This window comes from Poromitra crassiceps (genome assembly GCF_964638095.1).
Source record: "Poromitra crassiceps genome assembly, chromosome: 1".
In the NCBI taxonomy this organism is placed as follows: Eukaryota; Metazoa; Chordata; class Actinopteri; order Beryciformes; family Melamphaidae; genus Poromitra; species Poromitra crassiceps.
In genome coordinates this window covers 113,196,930-113,216,816 of record NC_139623.1, presented here as the reverse complement: position 1 = coordinate 113,216,816, position 19,887 = coordinate 113,196,930, and the positions used below count along the sequence as shown (strand labels likewise).

Sequence of the window (19,887 nt, the reverse complement as noted above, 5' to 3'; positions counted from 1 at the left end):
CAGTGTCTGGGGGTGTAGTGACTGAAAACAGCTTCACCGGATTCTCATTCAACTCAACAGCCAAAAGGACAGAGCCAGATGAGGTTAGAGGTCTTAGAGTGATTCATATAGCTTAAAAGGTCTAAAATATATTTGGCAGCTGGGCCATTTACTGCATTATAGACAAGCAGCAGCATCAAAACAATAAAAACGACAATAAAAACTGTAACAGTTGTACATTTAAGTTAATTGACTATTAAAACACCTTGAAGCATTTTTGTGGGTTGATTCTTCTATCCTTTATTGAAATATTGATTGATACGTTTCGGGTAACTTTTCTTTCTGTATGCGATGAGGTTTTGAATAGGTGGTGGAAACAACTGTTAATAATGAAGGTGCAAACTATAACCACTAGATGTCACTACTGCCCACATGTGACTTCACCCAGTGTTAATTGAGTGACTGATGAACATGAGTTCATCATGCCCCACTTCTCTCTCTCCCTATGTCTCCCTACCCCCCCCCCCGCGACTCACTCCAGCAAAGCCAAAATAATAAAACGCTGACTTCTCCAAGTGCCGCCAATATCAGCTGTCTCAGCAGAGCCACGGCTGTGAAGCTCCCTGAAACTCTCCCCTCAGGGAGAGAGGGAGAGAGAGAGAGAGAGAGAGAGAGGGGAGGGAGGGAGGGAGGGAGAAGGGGAGGGGAAGAGAGAGAGAAAGAATCAACTTTCTCTGGTTCCAAACTGCAGGCTCTGCCTTGCCGAGGGGCTCCAGCACTGCGCCTCTGTGAAGGTAGGTGGGAGGCCGCTTCCCTCTCTCTCTCTCTCTCCCTCTCAGTTTGGGGGGGATCTTGCTGACTTTGGGGGGTTGACCTTGTCTCTAATCTCGCCCTCTGGGGTTGCCTGTTTTTGGGGGCCACCTTCCCTCAACTGTGCCTGTTGTGAGTGTCTGTATGTGTTGAGCCGGGGCGGGTGAACGAGGACACGGGTGAATCTCTGTCCAGCAGAATAACTTGGCTGCTTTTTGGGTGCAAATTAATCCCAATCAGTGTCAGGCTAATGCTGGACTCGTATCTGGTGTGTGTGCTGTCTCTGGCAGACCTGCTCCTGAACTCTCAAAACTGCTGAGTGACAGCCTCAACTGAGAGGCTGTCACTCAAATCAAGCTGTTCGGCTGGTACTTCTTCTTCTTCTTCTTCTTCTTCTGCTTATTAGTTGTCATAGACTGTGCTCCATAGTTGATTGCTCTATTGCTGACAAAAAGTGTGTTACTGTAAGTCGCTTTGGATAAAAGCGTCTGCCAAATGACGTAATCTAAATGTAAATGTAAATGTTATTACTATCGCATTACTACTGTGTATTTTATTTTATGCTATCTGTGTTATGTGAACGAGCAACTGTAACTTGTCCCAATTTCCCCCCGGGGATCATTAAAGTCTTTCTGATTCTGATTCTGATTCTGATTTGGAGGGAGTTAAGTCAAGTGTCCATTGCTGTGCAGGTAATTCCTCACAGGGTGAGATGTTGTCTCAGAGGGGTGCATGGAGTTAGAGAGTCTCTTCTCCTCCTTCGTAATAAGATACTGGAGTGCCTGACATTTTGTATAGCTGTGTTTTTTGGGGGGCCCGATGGCTGGTAAAGAGAAGGAGAGTTCTTGCTCTAAATGTGGATATACCCTCACTGAGCACTTTATTAGGAACACCTGTACACCTGCTTACTCATGCAATTATCCAGTCAGCCAATCATGTGGCAGCAGTGCAAGGCATAAGATCATGCAGATACAGATCAGCAAACATCAGAATGGGGAAGAAATGTGATGTCAGTGACTTTGAGCGTGCATGGCTGTTGGTGCCAGATGGGCGGTTTGAGTACTTCTGGACCTGCTTGATCTCCTGGGATTTTCACACACAACACTCTAGAGTTCACACAGAATGATGTGGAAAACAGAAACTTCAGTGAGCGGCAGTTTTGTGGACGAAAATACCTTGTTGTTGATGAGAGAGGTCAAAGGAGAATGACCAGACTAGTTCTAGCTGACAGAAAGTGACAGTAACTAAGATATCATAACCACTCTTTAAAACTGTGGTGAGCAGAAAAGCATGAATCACAGGACATTTGTGGAGAACAAGATGTCTCTTTCATTGAGATATGCCACCTGTAGAGCGTTTGAGAGCATTGGAAAACATGCCCACTTGTTGCTGGTTTTTAACGGTGTCTAAAGTGCCAAAAGAGTCTCAAGAAATTTGAATTTATATCATCACTCGTGCACAGTTTTTGGTAAACGTTCGTTCTGGCAACCTATCCAATACTGCCACACAAGTTGTTCTTAGGCCTTGAAAATGGTGGAAGGCGCAACCCAACCTAGGGGAAGATTTACACGACTGGAAGTAGCTGACTTGTGAAGCTAAAATTAAGCTGGGGGCTGGTTTGGAATTTTACACTTTGGCGGCAAGAGGAGGAGACGGCGACACGCGGAGGGCGAGAAGTCTTCTGATCCGTTGTGGCAGAGGGGCGACGACTGGCTGCCTGGTCGCTTTGGGCTCCTTCTTTCAAAAGCCTAGTCTTCACACCTGATATTAAAACCAGAGCAGTACCTGTGTGAGCAGGAATGACTTCAAAGTTCTTCTGCCCTTATACATAATTTGTTGGCACAGAAGGATTAGGGTTTGGTTGTATCATTTAAGGGTAGAACCTTTGTTAATCTGAAATCTAACCTCTGTCATGGTCTTTGGCCAATAAACGCACACTAAGTTGCTGTTTTCCTCTGCTCAGAACTTCTAGTTTTGGACTGGAGTGCTCTACTGGAGCGGGACAGTGGCACATGGGACTTCTCCAGATATGCATTGTTCTATTGACATTCAATGGATGAGAACAAAGCTGTCTTACAGTATGAATAAGAAATTCCACCACAAGTGCACATATCTTCTACTTTTTTCCTTCTTATGCAGGCCAGCATCCATCTTTGATACAAAACAAATAAATTGCAGATGGTTTAGGCTATCTTTCAAATGCCTGCCTGGCTCCATGAACAGACAATTAGTGAAACCAACCAAAGCTTGAGTCAAGCATCAGTCTGCATGCACCTGCTCATAGGAATTCAACAGGTGGTGTGAGATGTTCTATCATTCACCATTTGCCCTTTTCACCTCAGCCATTTTGTGTCTAAAAAGCAAGAAGTCACACAGGTGCAACCAAAACATTAACGAGGGCCCCAGCACTGGAACATTAATGGATTGGAAGTTGGAAACCTTCATTAATGTTTTGCTTGCACCTGTGTTACTTCCTGCCTTTTGTGATTTTCATCGTTCTAATTGTAATGAGCATGCCCAGTACATTGCACCATCACATCTGTGCTAATGAACTGAATGAAGCTTAAGCCTTACTCAACTTGTTTGAGTTTTATTGCTTGAAGTGGATAGTTGTTGTCCAGCATAAACTTGTAACATAAACATTGTTTGTATAGCCCTTTTCCAAAACAATTAAGTCTATGTTGCTCAAATTTCAAATTGCTGGTCATATCAAATTCCTTGGATGAATGTTCATATGATGCAACACATATCCTACAGCAATATGAACTGACTGTGATATCAAAAAGACACACATGAGTAGATAACAATAGCAGAAGACTTGCCTCTCCCACTCCCTATAGCTAGTGTGAAAGGACTCCAACATTCAATATGTTTGGAACCCATTTTGGGTTATACAAAGCAGGTACTTTCTTCTTTTTTTCCAAGCCTGTGAGTTTGACTGAACATACCAGTCAAATTGCTGTTTCTCTGTATTCTTTTATTTCCACGCTCTAAAGCGTTGACATTTCTCTCAGTCCAATAAAAGTCACACATCATCAATCCTCATCATCATCAGTCATCATCATCAGTATATAAATGGGAGCTAGGGCTCTGTCTGTTTCTCTGTCTCTCTGTCCCACTGTGATGTCATAAATCCCACTGTGACATTATCAGTGATGTCATACATCCCACTGTGACATCATCAGTGATGTCATAAATCCCAGTGATATCATCAGTGATGTCATAAATCCCACTGTGACATCATCAGTGATCAGTGCTATCACAAAAAAGAAGTGGGAGTCTGGCTTCAGCCATGGACAGCTGTATGTTGCCAGCTGCAGGACACGTGATCCAGCATCCCTGAAGTATGCTGCCATCAAGGAGCAGCCAGGCCTCGGCCACGCAGCGGCCGAGCTGCGTATGCGAGCTGCAGGGCGGGCGAGGCCGTGCAGCGGGCGAGCCTAGGAATCGATGCCTAGTTGATTAAACCAGGCTTAACTAATGTGTGATTAGTGTCAGGCTTGTATCTTAACTAATGTGTGATTAGTGTCAGGCTTGTATCTTAACTAATGTGTGATTAGTGTCAGTCTTGTATCTTAACTAATGTGTGATTAGTGTCAGGTTAGTATTGTGTCAGGCTCGATTAGTGTCAGGTTAGTATTGTGTTAGGCTCGATTAGTGTCAGGTTAGTATTGTCAGGCTTGTTTAGTGTCAGGTTAGTATTGTGTCAGGCTAGTGTCAGGTTAGTATTGTGTCAGGCTCGATTACTGTCAGGTTACTATTGTGTCAGGCTCGATTAGTGTCAGGTTAGTATTGTGTCAGGCTAGTGTCAGGTTAGTATTGTGTCAGGCTCGATTACTGTCAGGTTACTATTGTGTCAGGCTCGATTAGTGTCAGGTTACTATTGTGTCAGGCTCGATTAGTGTCAGGTTAGTATTGTGTCAGGCTCGATTAGTGTCAGGTTATTGTGTCAGGCTCAGGTTAGTATTGTGTCAGGCTTGATTAGTGTCAGGTTAGTATTGTGTCAGGCTTGATTAGTGTCAGGTTAGTATTGTGTCAGGCTTGATTAGTGTCAGGTTAGTATTGTGTCAGGCTTGTATCGCACAGTGTTGAAAAGACTTCTCTTTCCTCGGGGACTCCCCCACAGAGAGCAGCCGCACAGGTGCAGCCAGGAGATTGTTGAAATTCCGGCTGTAAAAAGAAGCATGCAGTGCCAGCTGTCCGTGGCAGGTGACAGCGTTGTTTTGGTCCATATAGAAACCCCACTGGGAGTTCTGGGGACAGATGCCCATTTGCATAGGCCCAGTCTGTTTCCAGTTCATTGCAGGCCAAAGTTTCCTGCACACGGGACAGGCTAAATGAAATGTCACAACAAATGAAAACACAACATTTGATCTTCTGGTTGTAGTTGTTTGAGAGAAGTTCCTTTAGAGTTGTAGTTGTTTGAGAGAAGTTCTAGTAGTGCCTCCTTCCTCTGGTGTGTCTGGGCATCTGTTCGAGGGGAAGGGGAACTGGGGGGAATAGGGTGATCCTCCCATGTACTACGTCCTGCCAGTGAAAGTCCTCACTGTCAGGTGAAAAGAAGCAGCTGCTGGCAATTGCACATGTATCGGAGGATGCATGTGCCATGTCTACAACTCAGCAGAGGGGCTAGAGCAACAACCGGGACAGGGTAATTGGCCAAGTACAATGGGGAGAAAATGGGAGAGACCCCCCCCCCCCCCAAATAAATAAATAAATAAATACATAAATAAATAATAAAAAAGTATGTGCCTTATGTTTCGACTGACATATCTCTATAATAGTGTTTGCATGTATCGTATCTTTAGCTATAGGACGAATCCGCGTGGCATCACGGACACCCGGATATGCGGAACGGCAGCAACAGTTAACTAGCATAATTTGAGTTGTGCCAAACAAATGTTGATATCTCAAAAACTATACATCACATCGCTTATATTTTGACATTCTGAGTGAGAGCAGGAGTAGCTCAAGGGTCTGATGTATAATATATGTACGGTGTCGTGTTAAAGTTGTGTGAACTGTCGCAGTTTTTAAAATGAAGTGAATTGAGTGAAAAGCACAGCCGGCTAGCGCGAGACACTAAAGGCTGGCTCCATAGAGAGCCAAAGTGAAACGTCACTTCCTGCTTTCTCCCTGTACCAGCGCTGCGAAAAATATGAATGGCGGTGGACGGAGAATAAGGTTACTTTTTTGATCCCGTTTGAATTGTGCCACGGGGTGCCAACGCTAATTTTGTCAATTTAAAACATAACTTTGCATGTCGTCAAACTGAAACGTAGGGGTTAGTTTCGTATAAAAACTACATACCTCGTGGAAGCTCGTGGGATGTCGCCGGTCTTCAGCTTTGCCGGTAGAGAAAGTGACATCACTTAGGCGACAGTGTATGTACCGTAGTCTTTCTGATTTATAACTTCTGGTGCAACAGTTTGGCGACAAACTGCGACTTTCTTGACATTCTTGACAAGTTACGTTTTAAATTGACAAAATGAGCGTTGGCACCCCGTGGCACAATTCAAACGGGATCAAAAATGTAACCTTATTCTCCGTTCACCGCCATTAATATTTTTCGCAGCGCTGGTACAGGGAGAAAGCAGGAAGTGTTTCACTTTGGCTCTCTATAGGGTCCCATTATAAAGTGACCCCCAGTAAGCCGTTTGTTTACCAACACTGGTCCCTCACATAGATCACAGTGGGTCACGTGTGTGTTGTCTGTGCATGGCCGTGGGTGAAAATGGGAGGATTTCTCCTACGCTGACCCAGTGAACACACGTCTATGATGAGACACCGCCTGAATGTGGTGCCATGGCATGAGTCCGACACCTCACGAGTCCGAAAAAAGAGGCATTGGACAGGGGATCATGTCTATGTTCCCCGGGTTCTATATTCCCCGTTTTTCACTAACCCTAAACCTAACCTCCCCCACCCCCATGCCTAAACCTAACCTCCCCCAGACCCTAACCCAAATTCGGTCTCGTGAGGTGTCGGACTAGGGAGCAGTCCCCCTGAATGTAGGCTATGCTGTATCTTCTTACTATGCTGCTGCCAACAACTAAATATTTCCCTCTGCAATTTTTGAAATATCCTTGTAGGCTACTGTCTGAATGTGTGGTTAGCAGAATAGGCAATGTGCTCTGCTGTAACCCTGGTCACCTTGCCAAAGTGCTGCTGTATCAACCTCAGCCTAATCCCTTTGTAAAACTGCCTTGGTAAAAGTATTATGTTCACCGTGGCCATTCGTTTGCCTTTAATTGACAGGTACAGGCCATCTAAGCTTACACTCTTATTGTGTCAAAGTGTTGTAAATCAGCCGTGTATTTATACAACAATAACCAGGTCTCAAAGGCTTTTCACTGTTCTCAACTCTTTTCACAATCCCCATGTGGCATCAGGTAGAGGGTTTGCAGCTATTTAAAGCAGGGCAACGCTCTACTTCAATACAGGAGGGGGATTCTGGCATCCATTACTGCCTTTCAATGAAGAGAAACAGGCCTTCAGACTTTATTCTCTACTATAGTTAAAGGGGCACTTCACTAAAAAACACTTCTGATTATTTTGCATATGATCTCTCATTGAAAGTTGACTTGAGTTAAGTTGAGCACTAGTGATGTCATCAGAAGTTACTGAATCATTGTTGTATTAATTACAAGTCTTGTGATGACATCACTCGTGCTCAGTAAACTCTCAATAACTGCAATAACTGAATGTCTGCAAAACGGTTGATAGTTTTCAGATATGTGTGAGGTCATGTGCAAAATAAATCAGCATTGTTTTTCAGTGAAGTGCCCCTTTAAGCTTCGCCTAATCTTTGATTTATGGACATTATGGGCTGATGTAGCATAAAGGTTATAAGTGGTAGTGTGTGTGATAAGTGATCAACTAAAAGTTTGGTAAACTATGAACCCAAGTTGGAGATCACTGCATGGAAAACTGCCAATAGAACAGAACTATTTGACTTTCTGAGTAGCATCAATTTCTTTTATTTTCTAACATCAACCTGATACTGTGATGTGCAGCATACCATCTGTCTCAAGTTATGGGAAAATATAAGCTTTACAAGGAAATAAAGAACAAATGGCTATCATAATACTATCATTTGGGACGGCATTAGCTCGGGAGGTAGAGCAGGTCGGCCAATGACTCAAGGGTTGGCGGTTCGAATCCCGCTCCCTCCCAGCTGTTGTCGTTGTGTCCTTGGGCAAGACACTTAACCCTCATTGCCTCGTATGAATGGGTATGAATGTCTATGAATGTTGGTGGTGGTCGGAGGGGCCGTAGGCGCGAAATGGCTGCCACGCTTCCGTCAGTCTTCCCCAGGGCAGCTGTGGCTACATCACCCGTAGCTTACCACCACTGGTACGAATGGTGTGAATGAATAATGATTCCTGTGAAGCGCTTTGGGTGTCTAGAAAAGCGCTATATAAATCCAATCATTATTATTATTATTATTATCATAAAGATTACTACAGTATAGATGGTTTCAATTCGACAACATACAAATTCTAAATTGCCCCCAGGCAGCTTACGTCCTGTTGCAGTGTTTTCGTTGTTGTTTTTTTGCGGGGGGTTTGTATCTGGAGGAAACCCCAGGGGAGCACGGGGAGAACATGCAAACTCCACACAGAAAGGCCCTTTTGACGACCCCACCTGGGCCATAGGCATTGAGGACATGTGAATAGGGACACACACTCAATGCCCACTGCGTCCCAGGCGGGAATCAAACCCAGGGCCTTCTTGCTGTGAGGCGACGGCGCTACCACTGCACCACCTTGCCCATCCTGTTGCAGCGTTTGCTGGTACAATAACTGACAGGAAATAGGTTAGGTTTCAAATGGTTACCTAGCAACACAATTCCTTGAAAACAGTGTATCAAAATACTTAAAGACTACTAGAAAATAACTTTCTGCAAAATGATCTTTTCACTCCCCTCCACCGGGAGGGGCATCTATACTGCAGCATCTATACTACATGCTGCAGCTCTCTCTCTGGGTCTGATACACTACATTACTGCCTGCTGCAGATGTCTCTCTGGGTCTGATACACTATGTTACTGCCTGCTGCAGATGTCTCTCTGGGTCTGATACACTACATTACTGCATGCTGCAGATCTCTCTCTGGGTCTGATACACTACATTACTGCATGCTGCATATCTCTCTCTGGGTCTGATACACTACATTACTGCATGCTGCAGATCTCTCTCTGGGTCTGATACACTATGTTACTGCATGCTGCAGATCTCTCTCTGGGTCTGATACACTACATTACTGCATGCTGCAGATCTCTCTCTGGGTCTGATACACTATGTTAATGCATGCTGCAGATCTCTCTCTGTGTCTGATATACTACATTACTGCATGCTGCAGATCTCTCTCTGGCTCTGATACACTATGTTACTGCATGCTGCAGAGCTCTCTCTGGGTCTGATACACTATGCTACTGCCTGCTGCAGATCTCTCTCTGGTCTGATACACTACATTACTGCATGCTACAGATCTCTATCTGGGTCTGATACACTACATTACTGCATGCTACAGATCTCTATCTGGGTCTGATACACTATGTTACTGCCTGCTGGAGATCTCTATCTGGGTCTGATACACTATGTTACTGCATGCTACAGATCTCTATCTGGGTCTGATACACTATGTTACTGCATGCTGCAGATCTCTCTCTGGGTCTGATACACTGTTACTGTCTGCTGCAGATCTCTCTCTGGGTCTGATACACTATGTTACTGCATGCTGCAGATCTCTCTGGGTCTGATACACTACATTACTGCATGCTGCAGATCTCTCTCTGGGTCTGATACACTATGTTACTGCATGCTGCAGATCTCTCTCTGGGTCTGATACAGTACATTACTGCATGCTGCAGATCTCTCTCTGGGTCTTATACACTACATTACTGCATGCTGCAGATCTCTCTCTGGGTCTGATACACTACGTTACTGCATGCTGCAGATCTCTCTCTGGGTCTTATACACTACATTACTGCATGCTGCAGATCTCTCTCTGGGTCTGATACACTATGTTATTGCATGCTGCAGATCTCTCTCTGGCTCTGATACACTATGTTACTGCATGCTGCAGATCTTTCTCTGGGTCTGATACACTATGTTACTGCATGCTGCAGAGCTCTCTCTGGGTCTGATACACTATGCTACTGCATGCTGCAGATCTCTCTCTGGTCTGATACACTATGTTACTGCATGCTGCAGATCTCTCTCTGGGTCTGATACACTATGTTACTGCATGCTACAGATCTCTATCTGGGTCTTATACACTACATTACTGCATGCTGCAGATCTCTCTCTGGGTCTTATACACTACATTACTGCATGCTGCAGATCTCTCTCTGGGTCTGATACACTATGTTACTGCATGCTGCAGATCTCTCTGGGTCTGATACACTATGTTACTGCATGCTGCAGATCTCTCTCTGGGTCTGATACACTACGTTACTGCATGCTGCAGATCTCTCTATGGGTCTGATACACTACATTACTGCATGCTGCAGATCTCTCTCTGGGTCTGATACACTACATTACTGCATGCTGCAGATCTCTCTCTGGGTCTGATATACTACGTTACTGCATCCTGCAGATCTCTCTATGGGTCTGATATACTACGTTACTGCATGCTGCAGATCTCTCTCTGGGTCTGATACACTACGTTACTGCATGCTGCAGATCTCTTTCTGGGTCTTTGGGACACTTCTAGCTCCAAACTGGTGTCTGAATCCTGGCCAGTGATTGGTTCCCCGAAATCCTGGGATTTCAATCAGCAACGACTTTAGCGATCAGGGGGCCCATCCAACCTGAGTCTCTTGAAAACAAACCACTCTCTCATTGGTGCTACGACCTGTCAGGTCATTACATTTTGACTTCCTAGAGTAGGCCCGCCCTCAAACAACAACGGGAGCTGCAAAGCGGCACATACTCTATTATGTAATATGCGGAGCGCAGCCATTCAACGTAATACCGTATTTGAGTCTGTGGAGAGACTACCTTGTTATCTCAGCTGCAGTCTCCTTCCTCTCCTCTTAATCTGCTCCATCGTCCCCACACTCGGCTGTCATCCACTGTTGTGTCACTGGCTTTACGCATTAGAGCAGCGCAACGTCACCAGCCCAGCTCTCTCTCTCTCTCTCTCACACACGCACGTGCACACACACACACACACACACACACACACACACACACACACACACACACACACACACACACACACACACACACACACACACACACACAGAGCATGATTTTACCCTGCATTTATCCAGTGAACTTGGTTGGCCACTGGCCAGTCTGCTGTTTGTGCAATGGAGCAGGTGGGGTTTAAAGGCCTACTACGACAAATTATCCCCTATTTATTATTGTATATATACATATATGGTCGAAGTTTAATGAAGACATTGTTAGAGGTATATTTTTTTTTGTATCTACATTATGATCAAAGTTTAATGAAGACATTGTTAGAGGTCTATTTATTATTGTACATATATGATCAAAGTTGAATGAATACACTGTTGAATGAATACACTGTTCATTCATTGTTGTTCATTTATATTTACAAAACATTCATGAAGAGCATTATTCTGATCCTGAGCCACAGGAGATTTGAAATTATGAAACATGAAGCAAGTGCCTTGCTCAAGGGAAACGACAGTTGGTGAGGAAAGTGAAAGTGTTTCTCATTCACTTTCCCCACTTGGATATTCCAATTTAAAGACCCCCTAAACTAAAGCCATGTTTCAAGATGTATATAAAATACTTTACTTTGAATAACCATTTGTGTCTGATGGGTTGTTACCACACAAAAAACACCATTATGTTGTTAAAATCTGTAAAATGACTTCAACTCCTTCTCCCTCATTTAAAAATCCAAAGCAACCAATCAGGGTTATCTAGAATAAATTACAGCACACAACATGGCTTTCAACATTCTCACTCTCAACCCATGAAAAAGTAATGACAAGGGTTTCTGACCAATCTGCAGTATACAGTATGACGAGTTGCGAGTGAGAATGTGTTGGGGCTTTAACTGCTGAATACTGGACAGGGATTGGCTCCTGTATTCATGATGTCACAAATCATGCTAGTTGAAAACGGCCTTTTCAGTGAGTTCAGAGAAACTAGTCTAGTGTCAAACTCTGCACAGACATCATTCTGCACAGTGAAGCTCAGATATCCAACTGAAGGAACAAGAAGAAAAAGTGATTTTTGACTTTAGGAGGTCTTTAAATTCTCAGTCACAATTCCAACTCTAACTTCAGCTCGAGCAAGAGCCTGGCCATTTACACCAAAAGCGCTGTTTTGCTCTGTGCCGGTCACAACTTGTACTGCCTGTGTGCCTGGCTGCACACAATCGCTCGCGGCTCTCGTCAAAAATAGACCAGCAGACGCGGAAACTGTCGCGCGCAGGCCACGAGCTGCCTGCACCGCGGCTGGTGTGACCGGTCTAATCTGTTAACAAGGATGCCGAAATGAAACTGCCTGCAGTTCCAGACGCTTCACCTGCGCTTTCCGCATCGCTATAGCGTCCGGTGTGTTTGCACCATGAGGCTCCCTCGATGCAAACATACTGCAGATTATTATTCACACATACAAAAACACTCCTGTTGAAATGCTGCAGGACGACACATAAACCTGGGATCAAACCTCTGTACAAACCCTGTTAGGGCTTTCGACTGTTTTTGACAGCTTCTCTCCTCTGTCCAGCATTTCTCTCAGACAAGCTGTTTGATTAGACAGTGAGGATTCATGCATTCAAACGGCAAAACAAAACATTTCAGGATCAATATTTGGCAGGCGCGCTCAGTTTACATTATTGATAAAAAAATACACACTTTTACACGCACGCACGCACGCACACACACACACACACACACACGCACGCACGCACACGCACGCACGCACACACACACACACACACACACACACAGACATACTCAATGTGCATTATCCATTCCCTGAAAGACAATACTACCATCACAATGTATCACGAGACGAGTGTGATCACAGGGTCACACATTGTATCAGCAATCATAATGGTGTGTGTGTGTGTGTGTGTGTGTGTGTGTGTGTGTGTGTGTGTGTGTGTGTGTGTGTGTGTGTGTGCGTGCACGCTCGCTCGTGTGTGTGTGTGTGTGTGTGTGTGTGTGTGTGTGTCTTCTAATAAAGTTTTACAGTGTAACCTGATCAGTTATATTAAGCACACAGGTGTTACCTTGACAGGAACAAGGTTATAGGGACACATTGACTGTGTGTCACTGGAGCAAACCAACACTTGGCATGAAGAATAGAATAGAATAGAATAGAATAGAATAGAATAGAATGACTTCAAGCATGATACCATCAATTAATCACCAGGGGCCATACAGAAACTTGGGGCCTATCTTAAGTCTTCGGTTAAGATAGGATTTGCAAGTGAGGACATTTCTGTAATATGTCCCCAGGACCAGCAAGGCCAGAAAGGACTGCAGTCCCGGTGCCATTTTCACGCTAACAATCTTCTGCATCTTCTGTTGTCATGGAAACTGGATTGTTCGGGTGTGGTTTTCTGAATCATCTATAACTTTGTAGGAACAGGAACTTGATCTCTTGACACCGCAAACACGCACACGCGCACACACACACACACACACACACACACACACACACACACACACACACACACACACACACACACACACACACACACACACACAAAACACACACACACACACACACACACACACACACACACACACACACACACACACACACACACACACACACACACACACACACACACACACACTACAATACAGAAACAAATGGATGTTGTGCTGATTCAGTTCTACATTACAGGGCATTAAAGGGGAAGTAAGATTTGTACTGCCCCATAGCAGAAAATCAGAATAATACAGATCTGTACAGTATTTACAGTAGGCTACCTGACTTTGAGATCTGTACAGTATTTACAGTACCTTTGAGATCTGTACAGTATTTACAGTACCTGACTTTGAGATCTGTACAGTATTTACAGTACCTGACTTTGAGATCTGTACAGTATTTACAGTACCTGACTTTGAGATCTGTACAGTATTTACAGTATGACTTTGACATCTGTACAGTATTTGTATCTGTACAGACTTTACTTGAGACGTTATCATTTGTGTCAATTACAGGCCACCGTAGATAATGTGGATTTTAGGTGGAGAAAAGTTCTATCAATGTTGTTCTTATTCCTACTGGTCACCAATAACGATTAATAAGGTCATTTATTAAATTCCAATGCAAAGCTGTTTTATAGCTACCACAATTCAGAAAGTTGGCTTGCTATCTTGTCCCCATTGCAGAATCATTTAAATTGCTGCTGCCATCGTATACGCTGGTGGGTTAAGTGCTGTACATTGCGTGACTTGAATCGTAATGAATTTTCTACACCAACCAAGTTAGGATGGAATCTGGAGTGAATATGAAAATATTTGACCTCTCTAACCTGATCGCCGCATTACTCATACAGTGAGTCAACCGTTTTGCCCTGAGGTGTATATATGCTATCGGTGTGGTATTTCCCAGTTTGTGTGCCCAGGTTTTTGTATAGCAAAGTGCCCCAGGCTTCTGCTGCTGCCTGGTTCAGACTCAGAGGTCGTTGGTGTATCAGAGGCTGTTTTGTGTTTTCTCTAAGCTCTCATCAGTGGGTGCAGTCCATTTTCAGGTGGGTCCACACACTGAGTTTGAATGTCTGTCAATGGTAAATAAGGGATTGCACTTTCTACCCCTCTCCTCTCTACCCCACTGCTCTCTGTACAGTACTCTGCTATTCTTAGTGGCTGTGTGGTGAGCTCAGGGTTTAGAGTTACAAAGAGCTTGCACACTTTCTCTCTCTCTCTTTCGCTTTCTTCCCTCCTCTCCCCCGCTCCCCCTCTCCTCCCTCTCTCCTACCCGCTCCCCCTCTCCTCTCCCCCGGTCCCCCTCTCCTCCCCCCCGCTCCCCCTCTCCTCTCCTCCCCCTCTCCTGCCCCACTCCCTCTCCTCCCTCCTCTCCCCCTCTCCTCCCCCTACCCTGCCCCTCTCCTGCCCCACTCCCTCTCCTCCCTCCTCTCCCCCTCTCCTGCCCCTCTCCTGCCCCACTCCCCCACTCCTCCCTCCTCTCCCCCTCTCCTGCCCCTCTCCTGCCCCACTCCCTCTCTCCTCCCTCCTCTCCCCCGCTCCCCCTCTCCTGCCTGGTCGCCTTTGAGCACTGCAGGGCATCAGTGGGCGGTGGTTCACCTCTCTTCCACTTTAAGGTGAAAACAGAGCTTATATAACAGCAACATGTGACCTGGAAATGGACGTATTGATGCGCTCTCCCCGCTCTCCTGAGTTCTGTGGATGTATTATTGGATATGCATCTATTATTATCGTCACACTATTGCAGCGCGCTGGGTAGGCCAGTAGATTAGCTCAATGAAGATCATCCAAGTGGTTTTGTAAGGACAGTGGTGGTTCCCAAATTGGAGGGCGGGGACCCCCCAGGGGGGCTTCTATCAGAGCTCCTGGGGGTCCACGAATGGTGTGGGGGACTAAACAAGAACCTCCTCAGTGTGGAAACAGGGTTCTGTGGGTATACCTGCATCTATTTAGGAGTTTCTGGCATGAAAAAGTATGGGGGACCCTGGACTACAAGTTAAAGTCATGTGATAAATCTTGATTCAGTTGTTATTATTCAGTTGAGTTGAGATCATGAACTCATTTCAGCTAAAGTGAAGTCAAATGTATTTAATCTCTTAAAACGTGCTGTCTCCCACAATTAGCATGCACCCGACAAACTACGTCTGTAGTTCATGGAGGGGAAAGTCCACTCAAGGTGGGATCCGCTCATTTCCCCAATCGCCTGCCTCGCTTATGTTTACATCATGTGTCGTAATTGGTCGAATATCATTAAACTTCCCTCTGGTCTGCCTCTGGCCAAATTTTAATGGGCAAACGTACAGACTGTCGATGGAGCATTCAAAGATTGTCTATGGAGCATTCGAAGATTGTCCAAGAGATAGCTTGAGAGATTAATGTATTTACAAATTGCTTTAAACAATTAGGTGGAGATAAACTGAGGATTCATAATAAAGAACATTTGAGATTGTGACATGTGTTTTTCATGTCACTGGTTTATTTCACATCGTGGTAAGATGAACTTCCTGTCTACAACTACCTCACTGCAATATACTGCCTGGGTCAACCCATTCCAACAAACCCCTCCTGTCTCTTTATCTCTCTCACTTACAGTGCCCTCTCGCCCAGGGGTGTGTGTAGCAGTGTATGTGAGTGAGTGAGTGTGTGTATGTGAGCAGCCATGTCGGACCCCAGGGACATCGATGAGGACGCCATCCTCAAGGGCCTCAGCCCAGAGGAACTGGATAAACTGGAGGATGAGCTGCTGGAGATGGACCCCGAGGTACAGAGGAGCACTTCATTTGTCTTGCCTTGCAGGTGGTCGACTACTGCACACTTTCAAAAATGTCTTATGGATAGTCCAAAAATAGAAGATAAAAAGTACATATTTTTCTTCTTACCTACAGTGATACAGTATTTACCCATCTAATTTAGATTGTTTTGGTGTGAGTTGTGAGTTTTGGAGGGGTATCGGCTGTAGAGATGTCTGCCTTCTCTCAAATACAATGGAACTGGATGGTATTTGGCTTGTGGTGCTCAAAGCGCTTTCTTTTTTCTTTTCTTTTTTGAAAAACTCAACAGCAATGTCTCTCCAGAAATCCTGTTCTGAATACGAGTCAAGATAATCCACAGACCGTGTTGTGAGCAGTTTCATGTAGGAACTATTTTCTTTCGACCAAACCCTTCCAACCATCTCACCCTGCAGAAGGAAGCACGGTTTAATGGTTGAGTTATACCACAGTGGGTAGATTCAACCCATTGGTACTTATACTTATATTTAACGGGTTAAAATAAACATCTATTACCTGAGTTCATTTCCAAAATCTATTCGGGCAGAACGTTTTACCTGTAGCTGATCATGCAATGTGTCTAAAATATCGAGGATTCAGTTTGTCAAATTAAATTTGTCCAGGCAGGTAAAAACAAGAATGATTCAAGTGTGCTTGTTCCCCAGTCTCCATACCCACATCCACATAACCATAACATACTGTAAGCACCTCCTGTTCTCCCAGAATGCCATGCTGCCAGCTGGCTTCCGGCAGCGTGACCAGACCAAGAAGAGTCCGACAGGCGTGTACGACCGCGACGCCCTGATGGACCACCTGGAGAAGACGGCGTTGGAGCATCCTGAACAGGAGGAGCTGGTGCCCTTCACTGGGGAGAAGAAAGGTGGGTGGGTGGGGAGGGAGGGGGCTGTCATCACAGAAACATATTCAAGTCATTTAATTATGTATTCAGTCTTAAAGCTGAAAATATATATTTCTTTCAATATAGAAACACCTGTTTTATCAGCCTACATCACAAAGCGTCCCATCCAATCTGATGTATCATTTTTGACACTTAAAGCCCCAATCAGTAATTTTTTTTGAAAGTTTTTACTGTAATATAAGATCTTTTTAGTCATAGGACATGGTAGATTGACTTGTAATAGGGAGACTCTCGCCTTTATTTATCGCACACCGCCCTCCATTGGTCAGCCCTGGGACTAAGCAGTTTGCTGCCAGCGTCCCGAGGCAAGATGCGCGCATGTGCTCTACAGCGGCAGCGTTGTGTTCCTGGAAACCAGGAAGTAACTCGATTCGGATTTGCTACGAAAATGATGTTTCACGGAACTATGGATTATTATTTCATCACGTGGTGAGTACCCGATGTCACAACATGTACATAGAGCTTTCTGGCGCTGTGTTTTGTTGACTTTGAATGGCGATATCGTTATCGATACTATTGCACGCAGAGGGCGCAGTTTCTCCAATAGCAAAACTTGGAAAAGTTGCTGAATGGGGCTTTAAGGCATTTCTGAAGACAACATTATGTAAAAAAAAAAAATTAAAATAATAATAATAATAATATTTTACTTTGAACTTTTGCACAGGCATGATTGGACATCCCATAAGCCTTATGCATGTACTGGAATACTCACATTCACTCAGGAACTCGCATTTTCTATAGTGCACAGCGAACAGATTTTGTGCGTTTACAGGGCACAGGGCGTGGTTTTTGCATAACCTATGTGCGATTCGAAATAATGCGTGGCTCCCTGGTGCTCTGCTTGCATGTGGTATCAAGGTGTGTGTTACGTTCTCAATTGTCCGATAAACACGGTGCGTCAGATTAGTTCCGCCTCTAGACTAAGAGATTAACGGTAGGACCAAAACAAAAATAAAATTAGCAGGATGCCAACTACAAATTTAAAACTGGCGATGTGAGGCAGTTACAGTGGTGATCTAGATGGTGATCTACAGTAGGCCGCGGCAATGTTTTTATCTCCTTGTATAGGAGCGACAGCAGCAAAAAAATGCCAGCCATGATGCCAGCAGGGCAAAACTGATCAGCTGATTAGTCAAACCAGTCTCCTTTAGAATTGACTTATTGGCTTAATGCAATGCTACAACAAATAAAATTAACCCCATTCTGACCAGGTCACAGCTAGATAATATGTTATTGTGTCAATGTCAATAATTCATTACAATAGCTATTCTCTTCAGATAGGGAATTTCAATCTAATTGTATAAATTACCGTATTAATACTCTTTGTGATCTTTTAACATTAGTGAAACATACTGGAACACGACAACCTTCATTCCTTTATTAAGATAAAGACTTTATGGTATTAAATAATGTAGCCTATAAGTTAATACCTTACTCATACTCTTAATCATTTACTAATGCTGTTATTCATGTTAACTAAGGCTTGGTTAACATGAACAGCATAGTAAATGATTGCTAAACACATTAGTTAAGGTTAATTAATTAATTCTTATTAAGCATTACTAGACATGTTTATTAAGGTGGTAAATTAATGCTTATTAAGCATTAACCAACCCTTAATTAATGCACCCTTATTAAACATTAGTTAACGTTAATTAACACGTTAATTGCCAAGAACGAGTTGAGTCGTCAAACACAATCCAGCTGTTCACTGCCAACGACGAGTTGAGTCGTCAAAAAAATGATTTTTTTTTTTTTGACCGTGGGATGTGCATCTAACCCTTTTACATCTCTTATATAATTATTGGAGCCACCGAACGTTTACAACCCATTCCACCGACCCACTAAGTGGCAACAGTGCTCTCCTGACTAGAGGAAGGCAAGCATTTTTTTAACTTGTCACGCCATTCTCACCCCAGCCATTCTCATGAAAATGGCTGGGGGAAAACGCTGTCGTTTTCGCGCTGATTGCTGGCGATGCGGGATTGCAAATTTACATAAGAGATTACAGGTGGAACACACTTTGAAACACGCAGCATAAATATGACCAGAATCGCAAAAGCTTCTCTCAACCAAAACTCCAAGAAGCGAGCGAGTCCATGCCGACTTCCTCAAACAGCGGCCGCGCAGCCACAGGCACAGGACAGCAGCAAAGCACTGTCAGACTGGTGACAAGCTTGTGACGGCCGCTGCAGCCAAGAAGAACGCCCACGGAGGGAGGAGTTGAAGCAACTCTCCCTCTCGCTCTCTCCCTCTCTCTCTCTCTCTCTCTCTCTCTCTCGCTCTCTCTCTCTCCCTCCCTCCCTCTCTCTCTCTCTCTCTCTCTCTCCCTCTCCCCCTCTCACTAGGATTAAACCTAGTGCGTCTCCCTCCCGAGAGGGAGGGAGAGAGAGAGAGAGGGAGGGAGAGCGAGAGGGAGGGAGAGAGAGAGAGAGAGAGAGAGAGAGGGAGGGAGAGCGAGAGGAAGGGAGAGAGAGAGAGAGAGAGAGAGAGCGAGAGGGGGAGGGAGAGAGAGAGAGAGAGAGAGCCAAAAATGAATGGTTAAAGTGACTGTTCTATCGAATTTCACAAAAAGCCGTTTATCTCTGAATATTTTTTCTGACGCTAAAACCATGCTGTATTCAACTGCTAATGCTTACATAACTACTAACTCTACAAACTAACTCTTTTAGACAGAGAAAGTACACATTCTATTAGTACTTTTGAGATATTGTATGTTCACAAACTCCAAGCAGAAAAGAATCCTCGGCTCT

The 19,887-nt window shown here is 44.4% G+C and overlaps 1 protein-coding gene across 2 annotated transcripts in view; it reads left to right on the top strand.

Annotated features, from left to right (window-relative positions):
• Positions 1-693: 693 nt before the first annotated feature.
• The window catches only part of tmod4 (tropomodulin 4 (muscle)), a 33,890-nt gene continuing 14,696 nt past the window's right edge, over positions 694-19,887 (top strand). The window contains exons 1-3 of one of the 2 annotated variants that reach the window (XM_083644029.1): positions 694-773; positions 16,040-16,208; positions 16,939-17,095. In XM_083644029.1, the coding sequence (XP_083500155.1) occupies positions 16,107-16,208; positions 16,939-17,095 (259 nt within the window). In that variant the 5' untranslated portion in view covers positions 694-773; positions 16,040-16,106. Of the gene's footprint in view, positions 774-16,039; positions 16,209-16,920; positions 17,096-19,887 lie in introns of both variants that reach the window. The other variant, XM_083644028.1, reaches the window with a different exon arrangement.